We start from the raw sequence: 22,967 nt of genomic DNA on the forward strand, positions 1-22,967 counted from the left end.
GGCATTGTTTAGCCAGTTTTTTAGCTGTTGTGCTATTTCTATGTCTTTTTTTATTATATGACCCCGAAACGCGAATTCGGCCCTTCGGGGCTTGTGATAGTCATTTTTCGAAATAAATATCTTATCTTATCTTACTTCTTATGATGGCCATAAGGGCCTGGGCAGAGTTGAGTTAGAGAGAGAGATATGTTCGTCTGAAGACAATAATAAGGATTTACCAGGCCCTTGTTCGGTCTGTCTCACTATACGGCTGTGAGACATGGACTATGAAAGCATCTGACATTCAAGCCCTCAACGTTTTTGACCATTCATGTTTAAGGATAATCATTGGCATTAAACTCTTTGATTGTGTCAGCAACGTCGAACTCCGCAAAATCTGCTATCAGCGTTCTGATTTGGCCACTATAAATAAACAAAAGAAGACTCTGATGGTTCGGCCATATACTTCGCTACCCACGCCACACCTTTGTCAATAAAGCCCTCAGATGTGCACCTCTTTCGGGATGGAAAAAGTGAGACGGGAGACAAAAGAAAACATGGCTCGCCTGCATCAAGGCTGACCTAGACCCAATCGGTGGCTTCAAGAAGTATGGGCGAAGATGGGAAAAGTCCTGGCTCAATTTGATTGAGCCACTCGCAAACGACCGAGACTCTCGGCTTACTTAAGGGCGAAGAATTTAATTTACTAAGAAAGAATTTTGCATATTTCATTATAATTATATTTGTTATTTATTTAAAATATACGTAATTGAATGTTAATTAAATTTTGATTAGTTATGGGCTGTAAATAAAATAATTAATCAGGGAAGAAAAGTAAGAAGGATTTCTTGGGGTAAATTTAATATATGTCTTCTTCTATCATACTTGTGACTATCACAAAATTAAAGGTATTAGATCCCCTAACTAGGATTTGAACACTGGAAAAGGTTAAGATGAGAAAAAAATTAGACAAATTAGCAAAGAAATTAAATACGTATTTTCTAAAAGGTGATAAGCCATACACAAAAGCTTACTAACTTCATCAAAACTCTTCCTTAGTATATTACAACCAGATCCCCCTGGTTACAAGATGAAAGGTAGACCAACAAGAACGCCTTGGTATGTGCCTTTTAAAGATCTGTCAAGCCCCAGTTACTCCAGTTTTAGCTAAATACGGATTTTTATTGATTTATAAGTAAGAGGTACTTGAATTTAACAATTTTTATCCAGCAAAGCATCAAAGTAGCTGTGCCTTTTAGCATATATATATATATATATATATATATATATATATATATATATATATATATATATATATATATATTCATGTAGTACCGGGAGCCCGGCTGCTCCGCGGGGCCCTGGTAATCGGCACTTGGCAGACTTCTATATATAGATCCTCATTGTTATGTGTCTCCTGAACTCAGAAGAATTTATTGTCTTCTGGATTCCAATAACCACAAATGGATCATTAGATAGAAGTGGTTTCTTTGTAAAATTACATTTTTTTTTTGTTGAACCTTAAACGTTCGCCTCGGCTTGTCTTTTGTCAATATTAACCGTGACTCGTGTAAGTTAACATACAAAATTCTGACCAAGAACGTTAACTTAGATAGACCTCTTAGTTCAAAAGTTAAAATTAAATGCGCCTGTGTCGAATAAATCTGGCATTTTGAACTTGACAAAAGCCACGTCAAGCCAGGTTTTAAGGCTTGTTGCCGCTGTCTGAACTATTGCTTATAATTTTCTGTTAGCTTGAAGAGACGGAACTGCATTCTGAAAAGATTAGTTCAAAACTATTTTGTATGAATTAAAACTTACAGGGTACCTATTGCCTACGGATTGTTTTGGGTACAAGACTGACTGACCGTATCTCAAACAGTAAACTGTACGAAACGTGTGGTTCAACCCCGCTTTCTAGGGCTATAATGAGAAATTGGTTGAGATGGCTAGGGCACGTTCTGCGGACGAAGGATGACAGATTGCCAAAGATGGTCCTTTTCGGCCAACCGTCTAGAGCCAAACGAAAAGCAGATCTTCCTCCGTTGGGGTGGGAGGATATCGTAAGGAAAGATTCAAGGGAAATGGAAACTTCCTGGGAGGGTGTAACGAAGGAGGCTTTGAATAAATTAGGATGGAGGAAGAGCATGCGTAGCTGAGTTGGCTTCGGTCTGATTCTTGCTGCAGTGAGTTGTAATCCTTGCCATCAATTGCTTCAGCCAAACATAAATGTTTGGAAGAATACAGTGATGACAGTAGTCAAATATGGCTCTGAAGCATGGGTGCTTCGAAAAGCAGATGAAGATTTGCTAGATGTTTTCCAAAGAAATTGCTTAAGGATTGTTCTGGGTACCCGACTGACTGACCGTATTTCAAACAATAGGCTCTACGAAAAATGTGAATCAATACCGCTCTCTAAGGCTATAATGAAAGAAAGATAGAGGTGGATAGGGCACGTTCTGCGGACGAAGGGTGACAGATTGCCAAAGATTGACCTTATCGGCCAACCGTCTAGAGCCAAACGAAAAGCAGGTCTACCCCCGTTGGGGTGGGAGGATGTCGTAAGGAAAGATTTATGTGAACTGGAAACTTCCCGGGAGAGTGTAATGGAGGAGGCTTTGAATAGATAAAGGTGGAGGAGGAGCATGCGTAGCTGTGTTGGCCTTGGGCAGCTTCTTGCTGCAGTGAGGTGTTGGTAGTAGTAATATCGCTTTGAAGGGAAATTTAATATTGGGACATTTAAGATAAATAAATATTTAACACAACCTCTAAAACTTGGAAACAAGCATAAGGGAATACAAGTAAACTCGTGCATGTACTTTTGTGTTTCAATAATAGGATTAAATTCCAGACAGAATAAAAAAAAAATCGTGCAAACATAAGGTATGGAAAACTTGTGAATTATGCAAAAGTAAACAAGAATTTACTGCTCTTGTATAGGCTAAAAAAACTTATGCAAATCAAAACAAGAATTTCAATTGATTTGCAAGGAACAAATGCTTAATTTTAACAATTATTATACAGCAAAACATGAAAGTTGCTGTGCCTTTTAAAATTAAAAAATGGGATTTACTCATTTAACTACCCTATGCAGATATATTGGTGTCCCAACAGTAGGAATGGGATTCAGACAGAACATAAAACTCATACAAACATATAAAATTGATTTATAAAATTTATAAAAACAGAATTAAACGTTTCTAGTCTCCTATTCTTGAATCTACTTTTTACACGACATGAAAAAAGTGCTTTTTGTTCTGGTGGGGAGTGGCGGTCCCTCAAACTAATACTGAGGGTTGAGGGATGAAACAAAAACTTGAATACAACTATATTGAAGCAAAATGTACATGGTCAAAAGCTTAGTGTGGGGCAAAACAATAATTGAAGGGGGAGAATTAATTGCTTCAAAAACAGTGCCCAGAATTTATATGACCTTTTGACTCTGCCCAACAGACTAGCAGCCTAGAAAGCTACGAAATAGAGCATAGCTTTATAGAAAACAGAGCGGGCCGTCATTCCACTTGCTCCGTCATTTTCTTCGTATCATGCTTTGCTGGTGGTGGCTCTCAATTTTTTTTTTTTAGTAGTCCTGGCTTATAGAGACTAAAGTGACAGTTCACTTTACAGGCTGTTACTAAAAAATCAAGCAGATACGGCAAGTAGACTGTATATAGACCTATAAAGTAGAAGACTCAGGACCAGTCTTGGAGATTGGGGGGGGTTTATTTCAGTGTTTGAAAATCCCTTTTATAGTCTTTCAACAAACTTGACAATTTTTACCTCATCTCTTGCACATTTTTGAGTTTTAGGTGAGCCAACTTTGCTCCCTGACTTTGTCCATGATGTTGTACTCCACGTGTGTTGTCAAAGGTGTTATTTAAATAATTGGGGATCACATGTAAGAACCTTAGGTGAGGAGGCATCATATGATTTTTCTGGGAGGTGGGAGTTAAAACGCATGCAAAAAACATTTTTGTTCCACAATTTTGGAAATTTGCTTGGAGTCTTTTGGACCAATTTTAGCATGGAAGATGTCTCCAATTTATGTATACATATATGGTTTAAGGAGGGAAGATTTTTCTTGGATTATTTATTATTATTTTTGTATCTTCAGGATTAGTTTCCTCAATAAATTGCTAGAGCTGAAACTATTTTATTTTTTGACCAGTAAGTAGTGAAAATTTCATCAAAAGATGTTTATGAAAATGTTTATTTGCAAATTGAAAACTGTTGACAATCCAAGAAATGGGCCAAGGACGTAGAACTATTGTATGGGCTAGTAAACCCGAAAATGAACTTTAGCTTCATTTGAAAATGAACTGGCTAATCAAAAGGGTGTACTTCCCTCTGTCCGTGGTGGTAGCTCTGATGATTAAAGCTGCTACTTTTGTCGAAGTCGAATTTTCTAAGGATTTGGTCTTTCTTTAATAGCCATTAGGGTTTTCTGTGTTCTCACTCTCCTTCTTCTCCCTACTCTCTCTCTCTCTACATATATATCTGTCTCTCTCCCTCTTGCTCTTTAAGTTATTTTTTGTCTTTATAGTCATCGGGAGAAGTTATCTAAGAAGCAAGCGGAGATTTCCGAAGCTGAGAAAGGTGGAGTTGATGTCACGTCTTTGAAAATAGAGCTTCAGTCATTGGAGAAAGAAATGGACAAGATCACTAAAGAACAAGAAGAATTCAAGAAAAAGGAAAAAGTAATTTTTGTTTACTCTATCAAACTCTAGGATTTGAACGTCGAAGGTTTTTTCGCTGCCTTCAAGCACCGAACAGAACTCATTTATTTTGGTTCTACAGTCAGACGCATCATGGATGAGTTTTTTTTTTTTTTTTTTTTTTTTTTTTTTTTTTTTTTTTTTTTTTTTTTAAGAAATGTAAAAAAAATGTTAGCCAAGAATCTTTAATGCGTGTACTTTGACGTTTTTCTACAAGCCAACATAAGAGATGGCTCTGTTCCTATCCATAGGGATATATTCGCCCTGCTGCGTTCGAAAGAACATACTCCTGGAAACTCTGAGTAAGGATTTTGGACATGTTCTTAAGGGGATAAGTCCATCAAGTTTCATAGCCTGTCTAAACGGACTATGTGTAGTGCCGATTTTAGTAGGACCGCACCGTGAAACAGAATTAAACACCAAATTCCATCTTGAGCTAACGTCTCAATCAGGCGTTTCTTCCTCTTAGAAAACCAGAATTCATAAAAAGCGGAAATATTTCTAACATTTAGAAAATAAGTCACTTTTTCTGGCAATATACTTATGTTTCATGTTTTGTCTCCCTGTCATTAGGAAATTAATCTGCGAGTCTATTTTTGCCTTTGTTTCATAGAACATACTTTCAGAAACCCTAAATAAGAAATTTGAACTTGTTATTTAAATAACTACCCCATCAAGTTTTATAACCAGCCCAAACAGAGTAAGTGTAGTGTGCTACTGAACATGACCTGCTACTTTTGGCATATTATGCTCTTTGAAACTTTGATTAAAGAGCTTGAATTTCTCGTTTAGATGATTGTTCCATCAAGTCGCATTGCCTGTCCAAATAGACCTAGTGTTGTCTGTTACTGATCTCGTACCTGCTACATTTGATATCCAGAGACAAAAAGCAGTGGCGTAATTTCGTCAAATCCTGGGGGGGGGGGGGCAAAGTTGGAGCCAATTTTCCAAAATCAAGTGAAAATGACAGTAAAAACTTAAAAAAAGCCATTTGGTACCATAAAGGTACTATTTAATACTGTCAAAGGACTATAAAGGTAAATATGTACTTAAAAAAACTTAAATTTTCTGTTGATGCTTGAATTATGTTGGTTTATCTTAGTTTTGACAAAATTTTGGAAGAAGCTAATTTTCAGCTGGGGGGGGGGCAAACTGAGGTATGGGGGTGGGCAAACCGAGGTCTGGATGGGGCAGTTGCCCCCCTACCCCATAGTAAACTAAGCCCTGACCAAAAGGACAGTAATTAGGCAAAATAATAAACAACTCAAGCGGTCAAATTGAATAATAAACTAACAGATTTAGTGTTCAATGGCGGTATAAGTTTTGAAGATATGTCTTTCATTTACTTTTTAAATGTAATTTGAGCTTTTCGTATTTTTTAGACAATGCCGTGGAATGTGGATACAATTAGTCAGCCAAAGTTTTCAAAAACGTTTATAAACAAACAGGAAAAAGGGAAAACGCAGGAAGAGCTGACAGACGAAGAGAAAGAAAAAAGACTGAGGGAGTTTTCACAAAAATATGAAAAAGAGATTAAACATTACGGGATGTTACGAAAGTATGAGGACAGCAAAAAGTATATGATGGACCATCCATATCTTGCATGTGATGAAACGGCAAATTATCTGGTCTTTTGGAGTATTAACCTAGAAATGGAAGAGGTAAGACTTGGAATATATCTCATTGTTGATAGTTCTTTCTATATATTAACGTACCCGACATGCTGATCCCTGTTTTTTATTCAGCGGGAGGTTTATTCTTATTTAGAGAACGAATTTTTACCCATAATGGGCCTTGTTGAAACTACATGCCATGATTTCTGAGCATCAATGCCAATCAGTTATTTCTCAGTTTCCTTCTCGTCCACTAAAAAGGAGCTCCACCTATGCCTCCACGCATCTTGTCAGTGCTGTTTTTGAATTTGGCCCTCCCCCCTGAATTCATGTCTACGCGCACTCACTGTTTAAATAGACTCAGGAGCGTCGTTTAGGGAGGGGACAGTTGCCCTCCCAATAATTTGGAGAAATAATTATTATGTAGCCCATGCCCATTGACTCTCCAGATGTGAACCCGTCTTACCCCCCGCCCCCCGATAAAATGCTGGAGCTACGTCCCTGAATAGAGTCGGGATGGTAATATAAAAAAGGAGCACTTTTTCGTGTTGGTTCCCCCTCCCAAACATGCCTCGCCATGAATAATTTGTGTGGTGACTCTCACTCTAAATGCAGTCGTCTTAAGCCGGATGAGGCTGACCTCATCAGTTCCCCTTCTCACTCTGTTTTTAGCTCAGTCTTCAACTGGGTAGCAAGTATTTCCTGTAACCAGATGATTTTGCAGGTTTTAAATAATGCCACTTCAACTGTTTGTTTCAATGTGGTTTTAGGTATTTGGTGATGCTCAATCATTAGGTGAGCTATGTTGCCCACTCGGTATTCTTGCCCACGCCACATTCCTGTGCACCCTCTCAGTCCTAAGTGTTGAAGCTCAATTTTGAATCAAAAGCCAAGGAGGCACCCACTAAATAACGCGTAATGACAGAACCTGGTGTATCTACCCAGATATTACTTTTTGATTGGTGTGTTTACAAAAATGGAAAAATCGCCCAAGGGACACGTTCAAAACATCGCAACTAAACTTGGAGCCTTATATCAGGGGTAAGGATATGGCCTGCGGCTTGGGGTTGCCCCTAGGTCATTCATATTTGGTCTCTGACGCGAACTGAGTACAAAATATATTAAAATCGACGCAAGTACTCCCAGGGTGTTGCAAAAGTTGGGAAAAAAAGCTATCTCTATCAGAGTAAAGGATTTATTCTTAATGAAGTAGCTAATTTTTGTGAAGGATACACACAAAATGCATTTGTGATGCTATGACAGAGGCTGTGACTTTATTATTACCTTAATTACCATAATTTTGCACTTTGGAGCGAATTAAGATCCTTGTTGATTTTTGAATCGCTCCATAGTTGATAATGTGGTGGATCAAACATCAAATGCATCCAGCTGTTACATCCAGCTGTTGCTATGACAGAGGCTGTGACTTCATTATTACCTTAATTACCATAATTTTGCACTTCGGAGCGAATTAAGATCCTTGTTGATCTTTGAATCGCTCCATAGTTGATAATGTGGTGGATCAAACATCAAATGCATCCAGCTGTTATTTTTGATCATACAGATGACGGATTTCAAGAAAGTATGAAAAGTAGTACATTAAGATAAAAGAAATGTCAAGTGTCTGTATTTTCTAAGGGCTATTTTATCCTAACATAGAGCACCAAACACCTTAAGAGGGCTATTGTATTCTAACATAGAGCACCAAATACCTTAAGAGGGCTATTGTATCCTAACATAGAGCACCAAATACCTCAAGAGGGCTATTGTATCCTAACATAGAGCACAAAAGACCTTAAGAGGGCTATTGTATCCTAACATAGAGCACCAAACACCTTAAGAGGGCTATTGTATCCTAACATAGAGCACCAAATACCTTAAGAGGGCTATTGTATCCTAACATAGAGCACCAAAGACCTTAAGAGGGCTATTGTATCCTAACATAGAGCACAAAACACCTTAAGAGGGCTATTGTATCCTAACATAGAGCAGCAAAGACCTTAAGAGGGCTATTTTATCCTAACATAGAGCACCAAACACCATAAGAGGGTTTAGTTTTTCTTTGAAGGTGTAGCTGTTTTGGGTAATCACTCATAGCTAATGTTGGAATTTTTCCTGGCGAAAAGCGTCGCTAAATTCAACGGATTAATTTTGCTTATTCTTTTTCGTGCTTCAACGGGGTGACACTCAAGAAAGTGCGAGTTTGCCCTAAAATGTTCGTAACTTTGAAACAGCCAAAAAAAAAAATGAATTGAGCCAAAATTAGTCTAACTGTTTTTTATTTTTTATCCTTTTTAAGGACAATTTTTAAAGTCATTTTTGACGGCAAAAACCATTTTTATTTTAATGTCCTTTTTAAGGACATTTTAAGGTAATTTAAAAGAAAAAGAATTTAAGCTAGATGCCTTGAGCGCTTTCTTGATGAATTGTAGTTGAAGATGTTTTTTCTCAAAATAATGAAAAGTGCACTAATTTTTTAATTTTCAACGATTAAAATTCGCAAGAATGAGGATAAGAGCATCATAAGACAAAGCGTAAAAAAAAGAAGTGAGTATTACCAGGGCCGTACCCAGGATTTTTTTTCGGAGGGGATCTTACTAAAAAAATAAATTTTTTTTTTTGGGGGGGGGGGGGTTACGCAAAAAAAACGCATATAAAGTTTGTTTACGTCCATTTTGTTACTTTTTTGCGAGTCAGCAGACATTTTGAGGGGGGGGGGTTCAAACCGCCTAGACCCCTCCCTCCCCCCCCCCCCGCCCTGGATAGGGCCTTGAGTATTTCTTAACGATAGCAATTAGTCCCCCGAATGAGATGAACCACAATTTAAGTTCTCGAATAAACATGTTGCTGTAAACAAACAAAATTCCTTTAAAATTGAAGAGATAGCCAAGAGTCTTGAACAGCTTTCGCCCCTTTTTAACTGTTTAATAAAAGATAACTATTTTTATTTTAATGTCCTTTTCAAGGGCTTTTAAAGTCATCTTTTGGACAAAAACTGTGTTACGTCCTTTTTAAGGGCACATGTAAGGGTGAAGACTGTTTTATTTTGATGTGCTTTTTAAATTAAATTTAATATAAAAATAAATTGAATTTTAAATCAAATATCATTTTGGTTTGAAATAGGCTTTAAATTGGGCAGGTCACTTTATGTTTCTGAAAAGATTATTAAGCTTATATTAAGCTTAATATAATTAAGCTTATTAAGCTTATAAAGCTTATAAATTAGAAGATTATTAAGCTTATAAATGAAAAGAAAACCGCTGCTTTTTGTACAACTAGCGTAATTTATTGCCTAATAATCATTCAATTAAAAGTTTTCCTGTCGATACGTTGTGAAAAGAAAATTAATTCAGCTTTTTTCACACAAATCAGCTATTTCAGTTTCAGCTTTAGGACATAGGAAGCTCTGAATTCAGGCAAAAAGACCTGGGGAGTTTATATTGGTTCTACAAAATAAGTATTGGAAGAATTTTATGTTTCGAGTCTTCCTTATTTAAAAAAACATTTTGAAAAATACTGAATTGTTCAAAAACGGACTATTTACGAGAGTTCAGTGCGCACTCAGGGATTAGCATTACGCCAATAAGGTTGTTTAAGAGGAATTTACTTTAATATTCAAGATTCAGGGACGTAGGCTGGGCTTAAAACCATCTTTGAATGTGGGGGCGGGGAAGGGGGTGAAAATTATCCAGAGCCTGAAAAGAAAAATTTTTTTTAATTTGATATTTCAAAAATACAAGAAAATTATTCTTTTGTATTAACTAATCCCATGGGTTCCTAATTTTTAACTATGACGAAAGCGTTGGAAAATTTTTACTCTTTATGGGACGCTTCTTTTGATTATGCATTTAAATAAAGTGTAATTTCAGTTTCAATAACAATCTTGTAGTAAGACTAGTAAAAACGAATTGTTCATGTGAAATTATCTCGGAATTTTTTCCCAACCTGATCCCGTATCATACAAAATTATGGAATCCTTTTATTCTTTCATAGCACTTTTATTCTTTCATAGAAAAGAAATTATGGAATCCTTTTATTCTTTCATAGCACTTATATAAACTAAATATTCCCTTTATTTTATCAAGGCGTATCCAGGATTTTTTCAGGAGGGGGAGTAATTTTTTCGAGGGGGTTCAAAAAACTTTGAAAAAACAATCAAAACTCGGTTTATCTGTATTTTTGCAACGTATTTATCAGTCAGACATTTTTTTTTGTGTGGGGGGGGGTCCCTTGGATACGGCCCTAATTTTAATAATGGAATTAGGGAGCATTTGTGATTTTATTGTAAAGAAAATGGTAATTTCATCCAAGCCATCTGTTGATTTTTTTTTGGGGGGGGGGGGGACGGGGTCGATAGTTGTACTCTCAAAAAGCCTAATCATTAAGCTGTATAAGGAACTATCGGCACATCACTTGCGATGTATCTGGCACTGCATAATGTGTTGAATAATCTATACAAAAAGGATATTAATTCCCAAAGGGTTTGCCGTTCCAAAATTATATGCAAGAATTTAGGTAATTTAGGCCTCTCTTTATTTTTATCCATAAATTACATCGAAAAAATATGACAACTTTGGAGTAATTTTTTATTTTGTTAGAATAACCATTATATTAGAAGCCACTTTCATCAAGTTCATAAAACAGTGGATAAAATTCAAAAAGCGCATTCATTGCTGTTTTCAAGAAAAAAAATCAGGACTTTTTCCTTGAGCATTATCGTTTCACACTACCTTTCACATTACCCTACTCAGTAGAACATTTCACACTAGCATAATCAAAGACTATGTTCCATAATCTCGATGAGCAAATTTTGTTTATAACATAGGTAGTGCTAATGTTACGTTATAATTACGTATTTCTGGAACAGCAGTTAATTAATTTTGAAAACAAACTAATAAATTTTTAATATAAAGCCTTCCACGCTTGATCAAGGCTTGTATCTGCATCCCAAGGCCGTACCCAATGGGGGGGGGGGTCGGGGGGATTGAACCCCCCCCCCCCCCCGAATTTTTTGTTTGACTCGTAAAAACGTAATAAAAATGGATATAAACAAATTTTGTATGCCTTTTTTGAGTTTTTTTGTGTAAAGCCCCCCCCTCGAAAAAATTCTTTGAGTAAAACCCCCTCCGAAATCCTGGGTACGGCATTGCTGCATCCCCACTCCAAACTTTTAATTTTTGTACAGTTCCCTTGTGATGATTATGATGATCTTAGACAAGGATTCTGATCTTTTTATGGATATTTGCTCTGGGCGATTGGAAAGGGCTTTGTTTAGCGCGAAAAGCTATAACTAACGTAACGGAACTTAACCACTTAGCATAGAAAATTACGGACATAATGTGAAAGCCTCTTTAGAATGTTCTGAAACTTAGTATTACGTGTGAAACTACACTTTGCTACCACCTACAGATATTAGCTTGGACCGAAAGGACAAGATGGTTAGATTATTAGATTTATTAGTTTCACATATATCCATTCACAGGGCCAGAATTATTATATTAGTTGAGTTTTTCTTTTTAAAGATTGATCTATTCTTAAACAACAATTTAATTGCTTAATGAACAATGAAATGTTCCTTTTTCGCATGTTTAGACCTATTCAACATATTTTTCAATCTGAAACAAAAATATGCAAAGCAAGTTTCACAAATTTAATTATGTAGATGTATAAAGATGAATCTCATCTGTCGTTTGATAAAATAAATTTCTGTCTTACGTTGAAAACTTGGAATTTTATGACTGCAGTTAAAAAAAAAAAATGTACAGGGAATACGAACTATAAGTGCATTTCAGATCCTCGGACGTATTGAATTTCAAAAAATTGTGTCTGACAGCCAAAATTTGTTTTGTGATTTTCTAGTATTAGTCACTTTCCTTAAGAATATTATTGCAACAGTCTATACTTGCTTTACTATCAAGTGCTTTGAAACTAAAAGTCGAAAAAACATGGGCTTCTTCTGATTGACTTTTGAAAGGTTCATTTATTTCTATAATTTGACTGTTCCTGTTATCTCTTGCAACTTTTCAATTTAATTTTTTTTAAACTTTTTGTTATGCAATGTATATTATCAAAGATATGAATATTTCTTTATTTGATTACAAAATATGCAAATAAATACATCCACTGTCAAAGAGTAAAAATAAACAACCCATAATTATCTTTTGTAGAGTTTCACCTTGATACCATTTTTAGATCTTAAGATAAGTTCGGCATGAAACGTGATTCGATCCACGTTGTTTGTGCTCTCAATTCGAAACCTTCTGAGAATTGAAGAAATAACAACTTTCTCTTCCATCATTGCAAAACGCTGCCCGATACAATTTCTTGGCCCGGCACTAAACGGGACAAAAGCGAACGGGTTTCTCACCTCTCCAGACAAGAACCTGTCCGGCTTAAAAGAATCTGGTTCACTAAAAAACTTAGGATTTCTCTGAATGGCTACAATCATAATAAGTAATGTTACACCAGAGGGTATTAGGTTTCCCCCAATAACTAAATTTTCTCTCAATTCTCTTGCTATCACAGGAACACTTGGATATAGTCTAAGGGCTTCTTTGATACAACATTCAAGGAACTTCATTTCACTCAGGTCATCCATTGTCACAGGACGATCAGTTTGACCAAAAATAGAGTCCAATTCGGAGTGAACTCTGTCTTGTATTTTTGGATGTAAACCAAGCAGCCATAATGACCAACAAATAGCAGCTGACGTTGTATCATGACCTTCAAACATAAATGTGTCGACTTCCTCGCGAATATCTTGATCTGACAACACCTTTCCATTATCAGAAGCTTGAATGAGGAGGTCAAGAAAGGCGAGACGTCCCCTACTTTTATTTTTATTCGAAACTTTTTTTCGTTCTTTAATGACTGAGTTTGTGAAGCCATGTAGGATTTCAAGACATTTTTTCTCTTGGTGATGCATTGAAGAAAGGCGGTAGAGAAAATTAGGCCTTAGCCAGGGTTTAGTAGCCCTATTCATAACGATACTTGTCATTGTATAAACTGCTTTCACATAAGGTGACTCACTATACTCCTGTGCGTTAACAGTTTTCCCCATTGCTGACTCACAAATAATATCTAAAGTACATCTAGTAATGTAAGGAAATATATCAAAGGCTTTTTCAGCATTAACATGTTGATCAATTTTTGAAACTAAAATATCACTTTGTTCGTCGAATACTGAAATGTACTCTTCAAGAATTTTAAAGTGGAAAGCCCCAGTTAGCAGTTTCCTTCTACTGTGCCATTTTAGACCCCCACTGGTGAGTAGCCCTGTTCCCAGCCAAGAACGGAGAAATCTATACTCAGTTGCTTTTTCAATGTGCTTAATGCTGCTCAAAACAATTTCTGCGTCATCTGCATCGAAAACCAACATAGCTGGAAATGGTCCAATCCACAAACGATTCAAGGAATATCCCCAATCTCTGGGTGAAGTTAACATCAAATCAACCCGATAATCTGCACCTCCGATATTCATTTCAAGGGCATTTCCGAGTATCGGTAAAGGGTTTGTGCCTCGTCCTACCTTGTCAATAAGGTTGGAAAACTTTTTCCGTTTTAAATATTGATGCGTCAAAATCGCCAAGATAACGAAGAATACAATAGAGGATTTCAAATATGAAAGATCAGTATCCATCGTGTTTAACGTATACAATATAACTGAAAATGTTGAAATCGTTCTTACGACTGGTTCTCTTATCAACTAAGATTAAATGATGACAGTTGTGAAACCAAAACAAACTATTAGGTTATCATTTTCTGAAGAGAAGAAATCGCTTTGAACATAAACACAGATGTTATTAAATGCCACGATGTTGGCTGTTATTCTAAAGCTGGTATGCGTTTGGCCAGTGGGAAATAATGGGGTAATTCCCCTTCTTACTTAGAAAAATCCTGAAACATCTCTCTAAAGCTAAGTTTTAACAATAAACAGGAAATCTGCAGCCTTTTCCAGATAAATGTATGCACATATATTTGACAAAGGCTGCAATTTTTTTGTCCAGACTTGACTTTACGAAGAGATTTAAGGAGTTTTCTAAGGAAGAGGAGGGGGGGGGGAATTGTACCATTGCTTCCCATCGGCCAAACAAGTTCCAGAATGACTGAATTTTTAAAGAATTTTACAGAAAAGTTACTGAAATTAAATATTTCTTAGTCCTTAAATTTACCTTGGCCCTTAAACATTTTTTGCGCCCACCTCGCCAAAAATGCCTCCAGGGGACACATTTTTGACAGCTTAGACGAAAAATATTCCCCGCACTAAGTTTTAAGACGGAATATTGAAACAAAGTTTGGTATTAACTTGAAATGACTTGTGGCAATTGTACTTCATTATGTACAATGCCAGTTGTAGTACATTATGTACTTCATTATGTACATTATGTATGTACGCTATTGGTGTATGAACACTAAATCGTATGTAACACAGGCTAATTTGTACTGGTTTTACAGTGTTTTCAGCTGTTGACTAGGACCGGACAAAACATTTATTCTTCGTAGAGAATCAGAATATGGAAACATTTACAAAGCTGGCATTTCTGGTCCATTATGTGAGTGTACAATAAATCCTACATAACATATCCTTATCTTTATTGCCTTTCAAGTATTTGGAGCATTTGACTGGAGCCTTTTTGGGAAGAAAGAGAGTAGTTTTAGACGACGAAATGATCTTTGCAGCGTTGCATGAGAGAATGCAGAATATAGAGAGAGAGAGAGCAGAGAGTTTAGCAGAGAGCAGAGAGAGAGAGAGAGAGAGAGTATGAGAGAGATGTAGAGAGAGTATGTATGTAGAGTATGAGAGAGAGTATGATGTATGAGAGTAGAGAGATGTATGTAGAGAGAGTAGAGTAGAGAGAGAGAGAGAGTAGAGAGAGAGAGTAGAGAGAGAGAGAGAGAGAGAGAGAGAGAGAGAGAGTAGTAGTAGTAGTAGTAGAGAGAGAGAGAGAGAGAGAGAGAGAGATATATATATATATATATATATATATATATATATGTATATATACACACACACACACACACACACACACACACACACACACACACACACACACACACACACACACACACACACACACACACACACACACACACACACACACACACACACACACACACACACACACACACACACACACACACACACACACACACACACACACACACACACACACACACATGTATATATATGTATAGAGAGAGAGAGAGAGAGAGAGAGAGAGAGAGAGAGAGAGAGAGAGAGAGAGAGAGAGAGAGAGAGAGAGAGAGAGAGAGAGAGAGAGAGAGAGAGAGAGAGAGAGAGAGAGAGAGAGAGAATATATATATATATATATATATATATATATATATATATATATATATATATATATATATATATATATATATATATATATATATATATATATATATATATATATATATATATATATATATATGCTCTGGGATCAGTTATGATTGTTGCATGTGTAGTGCTCTCGACCAGTTTGTAGAAGAGTAGAATAGAGTAGATATTTTTATTTATAACACGTACATAAATAAATGTCACAAAACAGCGCACATGCCTCAAAACAGCGCACATGCCTCAAAACAGCGCACATGCCTCAAAACAGCTTACATGCCTCAAAACAGCGCACATGCCTCAAAACAGCGCACATGCCTCAAAACAGCGCACATGCTTCAAAACAGTTTTCTATATATCTATTTATTTGCCCTGTAATAATATCCTGCATTTAATTATTATTTAAAATATTTGGTCTTTTATTAAGATAATGGAGTCCTGAGGAAACTGGTCTTCTTTTTAATTTTTTTTTTTTGGGGGGGGATACTAAAAAGGTTAAGAAACGACACTCTTGACAGTTCTTTTTTCTCTTCTAACAGATTACAAAAGATTGAGACCCCCATTTGTTTTGGGGTCCTCATTTTTACACCACCGATGGTTTCCCCCCTCCCTCCCACAGTTGTTTATGCTCACTTTAATTTTGGTCACAACGAGACATTTTCAGTGAAACTGTACCCTTTTTGGAATATTTCAGAAACATGAGCTTATGGGACACGTTGCTCATCAGGTTATTTGCGTGCAATACATCCTTGAGTTAGCTAAACAGTTAGATTTGGATCCGAGAGCCTGCATTGGATCCTTCTTCTCAAAAATCCAAGTTGCAGATGAAGCATATAAGCAAGCCTTTCAGGATGAAGTGGAAGCCTTTATAGGGAGGTAAGATTAAGAGTTAAAATTATATTCGAAATAATATATTATGCCAGCCTTATTGTTCGGCTTTAATAGAAGAAGCTGTTTTAACTCGCAGCTATATTTTTCAGGCATTAATTGTGTAATTAAGCTATTATTTCGACCGATCTTTGAATTTGAATTCTCTGCCAAAGCGTGAACTGTACAGTTAAAGTCACTGAACGCCCAGCACATAATCATCAAAATAGAAACTGAAGCAACTGAAACTCATTGATTGAAACTGAATCGGTTGAAACTGAAGCAATCTGTTTTGTTTCTAAAGGGTGAATTGTTGTTTCTAAGGTAATATTTCGTTTTAAAAATTCGGTCTCAAAATCTAAGGGGGACCGTATTGCTTCATTGGTAAATAATCGATATAATGGAAATTTGAGGAATTAACAGCACAATGGCGAAATAAAAATCAAATAAGAATGAATATAGTGTTTAAATACAAGTAAAAATATTTGAATAAATAACATACAAAAAGGATGTGGCAAAATTGAATAAAATAAGCTTTGCGCTTTAAGTGAGTAATGGAAAAACTAATAGATTAGAAAAAGGAGCACAAATAGCCGTAACGAGAATTTTCTATCTTTCGTGGGGAAAATAAAAAAAAAAAAAAAAAAATCAGTTATATATAGAGCAAACATATTCCAATGTTTATTTTTTTGAAAATTTTACTGTGCTAAAAATGAGGATTTTAGTTGAGGGAGAATGAGGGAGGCAAGGTTTGAGGGAAAAAAAATGAGAAGGGCCAAGGCTATACCCAGAGGGGGGTTAGGGGGGTTTGAATCCCTCCCGAAATGTTTTTTTGACTCGTAAAAACGTAACAAAAATGGATATAAACAAATTTTGTATGTGTTTTTTGAGTTTTTTTTGTGTAACCCCCCCCCCCCTCCAAAAAAAATCTTCGAGTGAAACCTCCTCCGAAAAAAACATCCTGGGTAGGGCCTTGGTTAGGGTGTACCTTTTTGGCAAAATGAAAAACATTGATCTTGTTTAGGTCTGTGGCACCGTGGAGACGGGAGGCATAAGTGATATCCTTGTCATTAGGCTATTTTTTTTTTAATTACCCCCATCCTGTATGCCATTTCTTTGGATGGACCAGGTTGCCGAACTTAATAGACGTACGTAAGTATACGATACGTGAAAGAGACGACAGTTCTCAAATTGAGAAGAGGGATATTTGCGATTATTAAGGAGCTTCCGGAGGGGACCGTAGCAGGTTCATTCCATAAATTATCTACTGCTATAGCGTCGAATTACCCGAGAGCAACAGAGCTACGTAAGCTCCTCTGCTCCTCAAATTTATTCGAAGCTTCGCTCTCTCATGAAGTTGATATTTATTTGAAACCTTATTTATGACCTTATCCTAACCCGATTTTTTATTTGGCCCAAGAAGGATTGCCAAAAGCACACGTTTTAACAACTTAAGCAAGTTTAAAACTTGCCTACCGCCTGACGGCTAATGACACACGAGTATTTTTACACTCAGCCTTTTGCTGGGGGAATCCTTTTTTTTAAGTGAACGTAACAGTTAGAAATGTATTAATTTTACTTGGAAAAGAGGTTCGACTAAAATGAAGCATGTATAAGATTAAAATTCTAGATGGCATTAAACTAGAATGGATAAAAAGTCTTGCTTTAAGTATATATGGTACTCTTCTATTAAACGGACTCTTTTATATACTGCTAGTTTGGTTAATGCTAATGAAATAAAATAAAATAGGATGAATATATAATAATTTAGAAACAAATTTGGGCTATATATTTGCACATTAGGGGGTGGGGGGCAAAGCATACCATATATTAAATTCGTAACCTAACCTAGGTACCTTTTTATCCCCCTAAACCCGAAAAAACAACAATTTAAGTACAGTTCCTGCCTGTGTTTATATCCCCGAAGGCATTGTAAACCTGTTTTCATCACGAGTCTCAGTCTGTTTCGTGACTGGTATGCATTGCCGTAGATAAAAGTGTCCGTTTAATAGAAGAGTACCGTATATATTTCGGTCTCAACTTATTATTAAATAGTTTTTGGTTACGAACTTCAAGTTTAAAGCGCTAGCCTACCATACGAAAGCTATCAGCCCGAAAAAATCTGGCTGATTTTTGAAAAAGGGGGTAAAACACAACCAAGGGGGTTAAATCAAATTTAAGACAAATAGCAATAAAGTCCAAATACAAAAAAAAATTAAATATAATAATTCAAAATAGAAAAAACCAGAAATTACAGTTAAAGAATATATGAAACCCAAAACACAGAAATATAAATAAATAATCATATCAAACATAAAGATAGCAAGTACTGGTAAAGATGAATAAATAAATCTAAAAAAGAGTAAAAATTAAATTTAACATTCAATTCAAACTTGAAAAAAAAAATTTACTTCAAGCAGGAGTTTGGGTACTGCCTACTTCCTCCTCCTCTAACCGTCAAAGTTCTAAAGCCTATTGGTCCATTTGCGTTTTATTGAAAACTATTTGTATTTTGAAGAGTGTCCTTAAAAGGTTGACGACAAATAAAAATTGAAATCACTATAATAATCAAGATGGCTGGAAAGAACTAATGAACTTAAACTGAATATTTAATATAGAATGATATTATTTCTTGTAAACTCAGCAATTCAAGATTTAATTTCACCGTAATGTTTATCTCTATTTTTCAATGTTGTAATTATTAAAGAAAATATTCGTAATATAGTTTGCTTTCCGTAAAGCGGAAATGACGCAATATGTTTTGGACCCTTACGGTTAGGGAAGTGAGAACCAGGGAAGAGGCAAACTCCTGTTCGTAGTATTTTTGTTTTTTTTTTAAGTTTGAATTGAATGTTCAATTTAATTTTTATTCGTTTCAAGATTTATTTATTCATTTATAGTAGTACCTGTTGTAGTTCGTTTGCTATGATTGTTTATTTAATTTTGTTTGTTTTGGGTTTCATTTTTTCTTTAATAGTAATTTCTGATCTTTTTGAGCTAGAATTATTATAGAAATATATTTTGTATATTGAAATTATTTCCTTTATTGAATTTTTAAAGTAATTTATTATGGGAATATAAAAAATTTAAGACCATAATGGTCAAGATGACTGGAAACAACTAATGAAATTAAACTGATTATTTAGTATATAATGATATCAGTCCCTGTAAACTCAGCAATGCGAGATTTGTTTTTATATTTAAATTTTTGTAGTAATTTTTGTTCGTGTTAAGTTTGACTTGAACATACAGTTTAATTTTTAATTGTATTAAGATTTATTTATTCATCTATATCAGGATCTGTTATCTTTATGTTCGATGTGATCATTAATTTCTGTACGTTTTGGGTTTCATTTATCTTTAGTTGTAATTTCTGATCCTTTCGATTTCGTATATACGAATAATTTGAATATTCAATATAATATTTGATTTTTGAATATTATTGATTTATAATTATTGATGAATATTATTATTATAATATTACTATATATTATATAATTATTGATCTATAATTATTGATTGATGATCAATAATTCGATGATCTATTTGATTCGATAATTTTGATTGTATCAAGATACGATCTTGATTTTCAGTTGGCTCTTTACTTTTCTTCCAAAAACTTCTGTTTCGAATTTTTTTTTCCTTTAATTATTCTGGTGATAGGATAGTACTATGGTAGTGGTCACGAAAAAATATATGTGACGAAATCAAATCAAAACGGTCGATCTTCTAATTGTTTTTTTAAACTCAAAATTTTGATTTGTGTCGTTATTTTTAATCACAAAACGATAAAAATTGAGTCTGTACAATGAAATAATAAAAATAAAAAAGTGCCCCTGCTGAGGATTGAACTCAGGACCCCTGGTTTACGAGACCAGTGCTCTACCACTGAGCTACGGGGGCTTGGTAGTTGAGCTTAAATATTTAAATGTTGCTGCATTTTTTTTACGCAATACGTCTCACGGATAAAGGGTGCAGAAAAATTGAAGTGTTTATACAGAAACAGTCCATTGCAGCTGTATAAGGGCGAAAACTAGTATGACGTATTTAAACAGGATAGAATAGGGTAAAATTCTACTTTAGCTACTTTTGGCTATCTTGGAAAGAGGTTAGGTTAGGGAAATGAAACTTTAAGGGATGGGTCTACTGGCTAAAGTATGTCCTGGGAAGGCATTTTGAAGTACTTACATTGACTCCTTTGGTCAATATATACCAAATCATATTATTGAGTTAGGACTAAAGTGAATACACCATTCGACGCCTTTTTTTATGCTGATTATTAATATAATAAGCATTTCTATCGGAAATGAATTTCAGCCCCCCCCCTATATATGCCAATTCAGGGTTAGGTTAGGTTGGGTTAGGTATAGCCTATATAGGGGGGGGGGCTGTAATTCATTTATAGAAATAATATATTATAGAAATGCTTATTATATTCGTAATCAGCATATAAAAAGGCATCGAATGGTGTATTCACTTTATTTGAAACTCAATAATATGATTTGGTATATATTGACCACTCCTTTTCCCTTTAGAGGGTCCTGAAATTTGCCTATATGACATGTATATACCTATCAAGCTCTGGAAGCCAAGAAAAAATATTTAAAAGGCTAGCCTGTATTAGCCTACGCTATCTATGCCTAATTAAACATGTAATTCTCAGGGAAATGTTCATTTCCCTGAAAGGGAAATGTCATCGCAGGTTGATGCCCTGATGAATGGCTTTTGAATGGCCCTGATGTCCTTTGTCATATATCAATGTACGACTTGTAATAAATAAGATTAGTTTCTCAGTTGCATGCAGGGGCATCGTTGGGGGGGGGGGGGGAGGGGCTGCCTCCCTCCAATCATGTGGGGAGAAAATTGGGTACTTGGGCGCTATATGGGCCTTTACAAGGAACCAGTCACGAAAAACCCATTTTTGACTGGTTAATTCAAGAGACCGCTATAGATTAATAAAATGCATAGCGTGGTTTTCATTGCGGTACGAAATTTAAACTGTTGTTTTTTGGGGTTTAGGGGTGGGGGTGGGGGGTTGAAGGTACCTAGGTTAGGTTAGGTATTTAATATATACTACGCTTTACCACCCCCCCCTAATGTACAAATATATACGGTAGCCCAAATTGACTTCTAAACTGTTATGTATTCATACTATTTTATTTTGTTTGATTAGAATTAACCAAACTTGACTTTTTAAAAAAGTCTATATAATGCACAAGTACCGAAAATCGTTATATAGCCCATGCCCCTTGACCAGGAGTGTCCCGAGCCTCATTTCATTGGGGGGGGGCGATTTTTGTAAATTTTACCGAATCGCTACCTGATTTATGCCGAATTTTCTGCAGAAGTCAGGAATTTTGCTAAATTTCTGCCGATTTTGCAAAATTTCTACCGAAGTTTTAGCCTTCGGCGAAAATTTTGCCGAATCTAAAAAAAGTTATGGGGCGGCGCGCCCCTCCCCGCCCCCTCGGGACGCCCCTGCCCTTGACTAACAGGATATGGACCCTTCACCCCCCCCCGCCAATAAAAATGCTGTAGATTCACCCCTGGTTGCATGGTTCAATTGTATATCCATTTAGGGTTCAAAAACAAGTTTTATTTCAAAATAACGGTTGCGTTTTTTTAACGGTTCAGTTGAAATATTTTTGACGCAGCTGTTGAACCGTTATGACGCATAAACTTGCAGCAAAAAATGGATGAAATTTGACAGATCGAGCAAAAACGCCTGTTTTTGTGCGGATGCTAATGATATAAAACAAAATAGGATGAAAATATAATAGTTTATGAACAAATTTGGGCTATATATTTGCGTCTTTGGAGGGGGTGGGGGTAAAGCACAGCTTATATTAAATACGGAACCTAGGTACCTTTCCCCCCTCTAAACCCCAAACAACTAAAGTTTAAATAGAGTTTCCCGAGTGAGAAACCCTTGTTTAAGCTGCGTCAGACATCCAATTACCGGGTAATGGTTATCTGATTTGTGCTTTTCTCGATGCGCGTGTCCCGGATTTTAGAACAGTACCGCCAAGGGTTAAGTATTTTTCAGCAAATTGTACATTTATGTACGAAAATTATAAATAGTTTAAGCAACATTCGGATGAGGCTGAACGCAAGGACAATAGATAAAGTTACAGAACAGGATAGAACTACACAAGCAAATCTTGTAAACAACATGAGGCTGGTGCAGAATTACAGTTTAGGGGAGGGGGCACTAAGCAAACCTTGGCTCCCCTATTGTCATTCTTTGCCCCTCCACCTCTGTAATAAGTGATGTGAAATAAGTATATAAAAAAATAAAAGGGAAAAATCAGTATTGGAAAAAGTATTTTATTTAGTCTAAGGCTACATCCTGCTCCATTACCGGGGGGAGGATGCAATTGTCGTGTTATCGATCAGTATATTTGGAAACAGTGTTTAGAGGTGAATGGACTGCTCTTTCGTTGCTAGATAGCCCTA

At 35.9% G+C, this 22,967-nt stretch overlaps 1 protein-coding gene, 1 non-coding gene and 1 pseudogene across 2 annotated transcripts in view; 1 reads left to right on the forward strand and 2 right to left on the reverse strand.

The window, feature by feature from the left end:
* Cdc37 (cell division cycle protein 37) overlaps positions 1-22,967 on the forward strand; it is a 59,010-nt gene that overhangs the window by 22,961 nt on the left and 13,082 nt on the right. The window contains exons 3-5 of the mRNA XM_089105379.1: positions 4,523-4,676; positions 6,077-6,355; positions 16,339-16,520. Coding sequence (XP_088961505.1) covers positions 4,523-4,676; positions 6,077-6,355; positions 16,339-16,520 — 615 coding nt within the window. The remainder of the gene's footprint in view (positions 1-4,522; positions 4,677-6,076; positions 6,356-16,338; positions 16,521-22,967) is intronic.
* Positions 12,388-13,950, reverse strand: LOC148940435 (cytochrome P450 4c3 pseudogene; annotated as a pseudogene).
* On the reverse strand, positions 20,343-20,414 carry TRNAT-CGU (transfer RNA threonine (anticodon CGU)). Its single transcript has one exon. It is a non-coding gene; the product is annotated as a tRNA-Thr (tRNA).

This window comes from Artemia sp. Qi Xiang Cuo, chromosome 19, assembly GCF_049724085.1.
Source record: "Artemia sp. Qi Xiang Cuo chromosome 19, ASM4972408v1, whole genome shotgun sequence".
Classification (NCBI taxonomy): Eukaryota; Metazoa; Arthropoda; class Branchiopoda; order Anostraca; family Artemiidae; genus Artemia; species Artemia sp. Qi Xiang Cuo.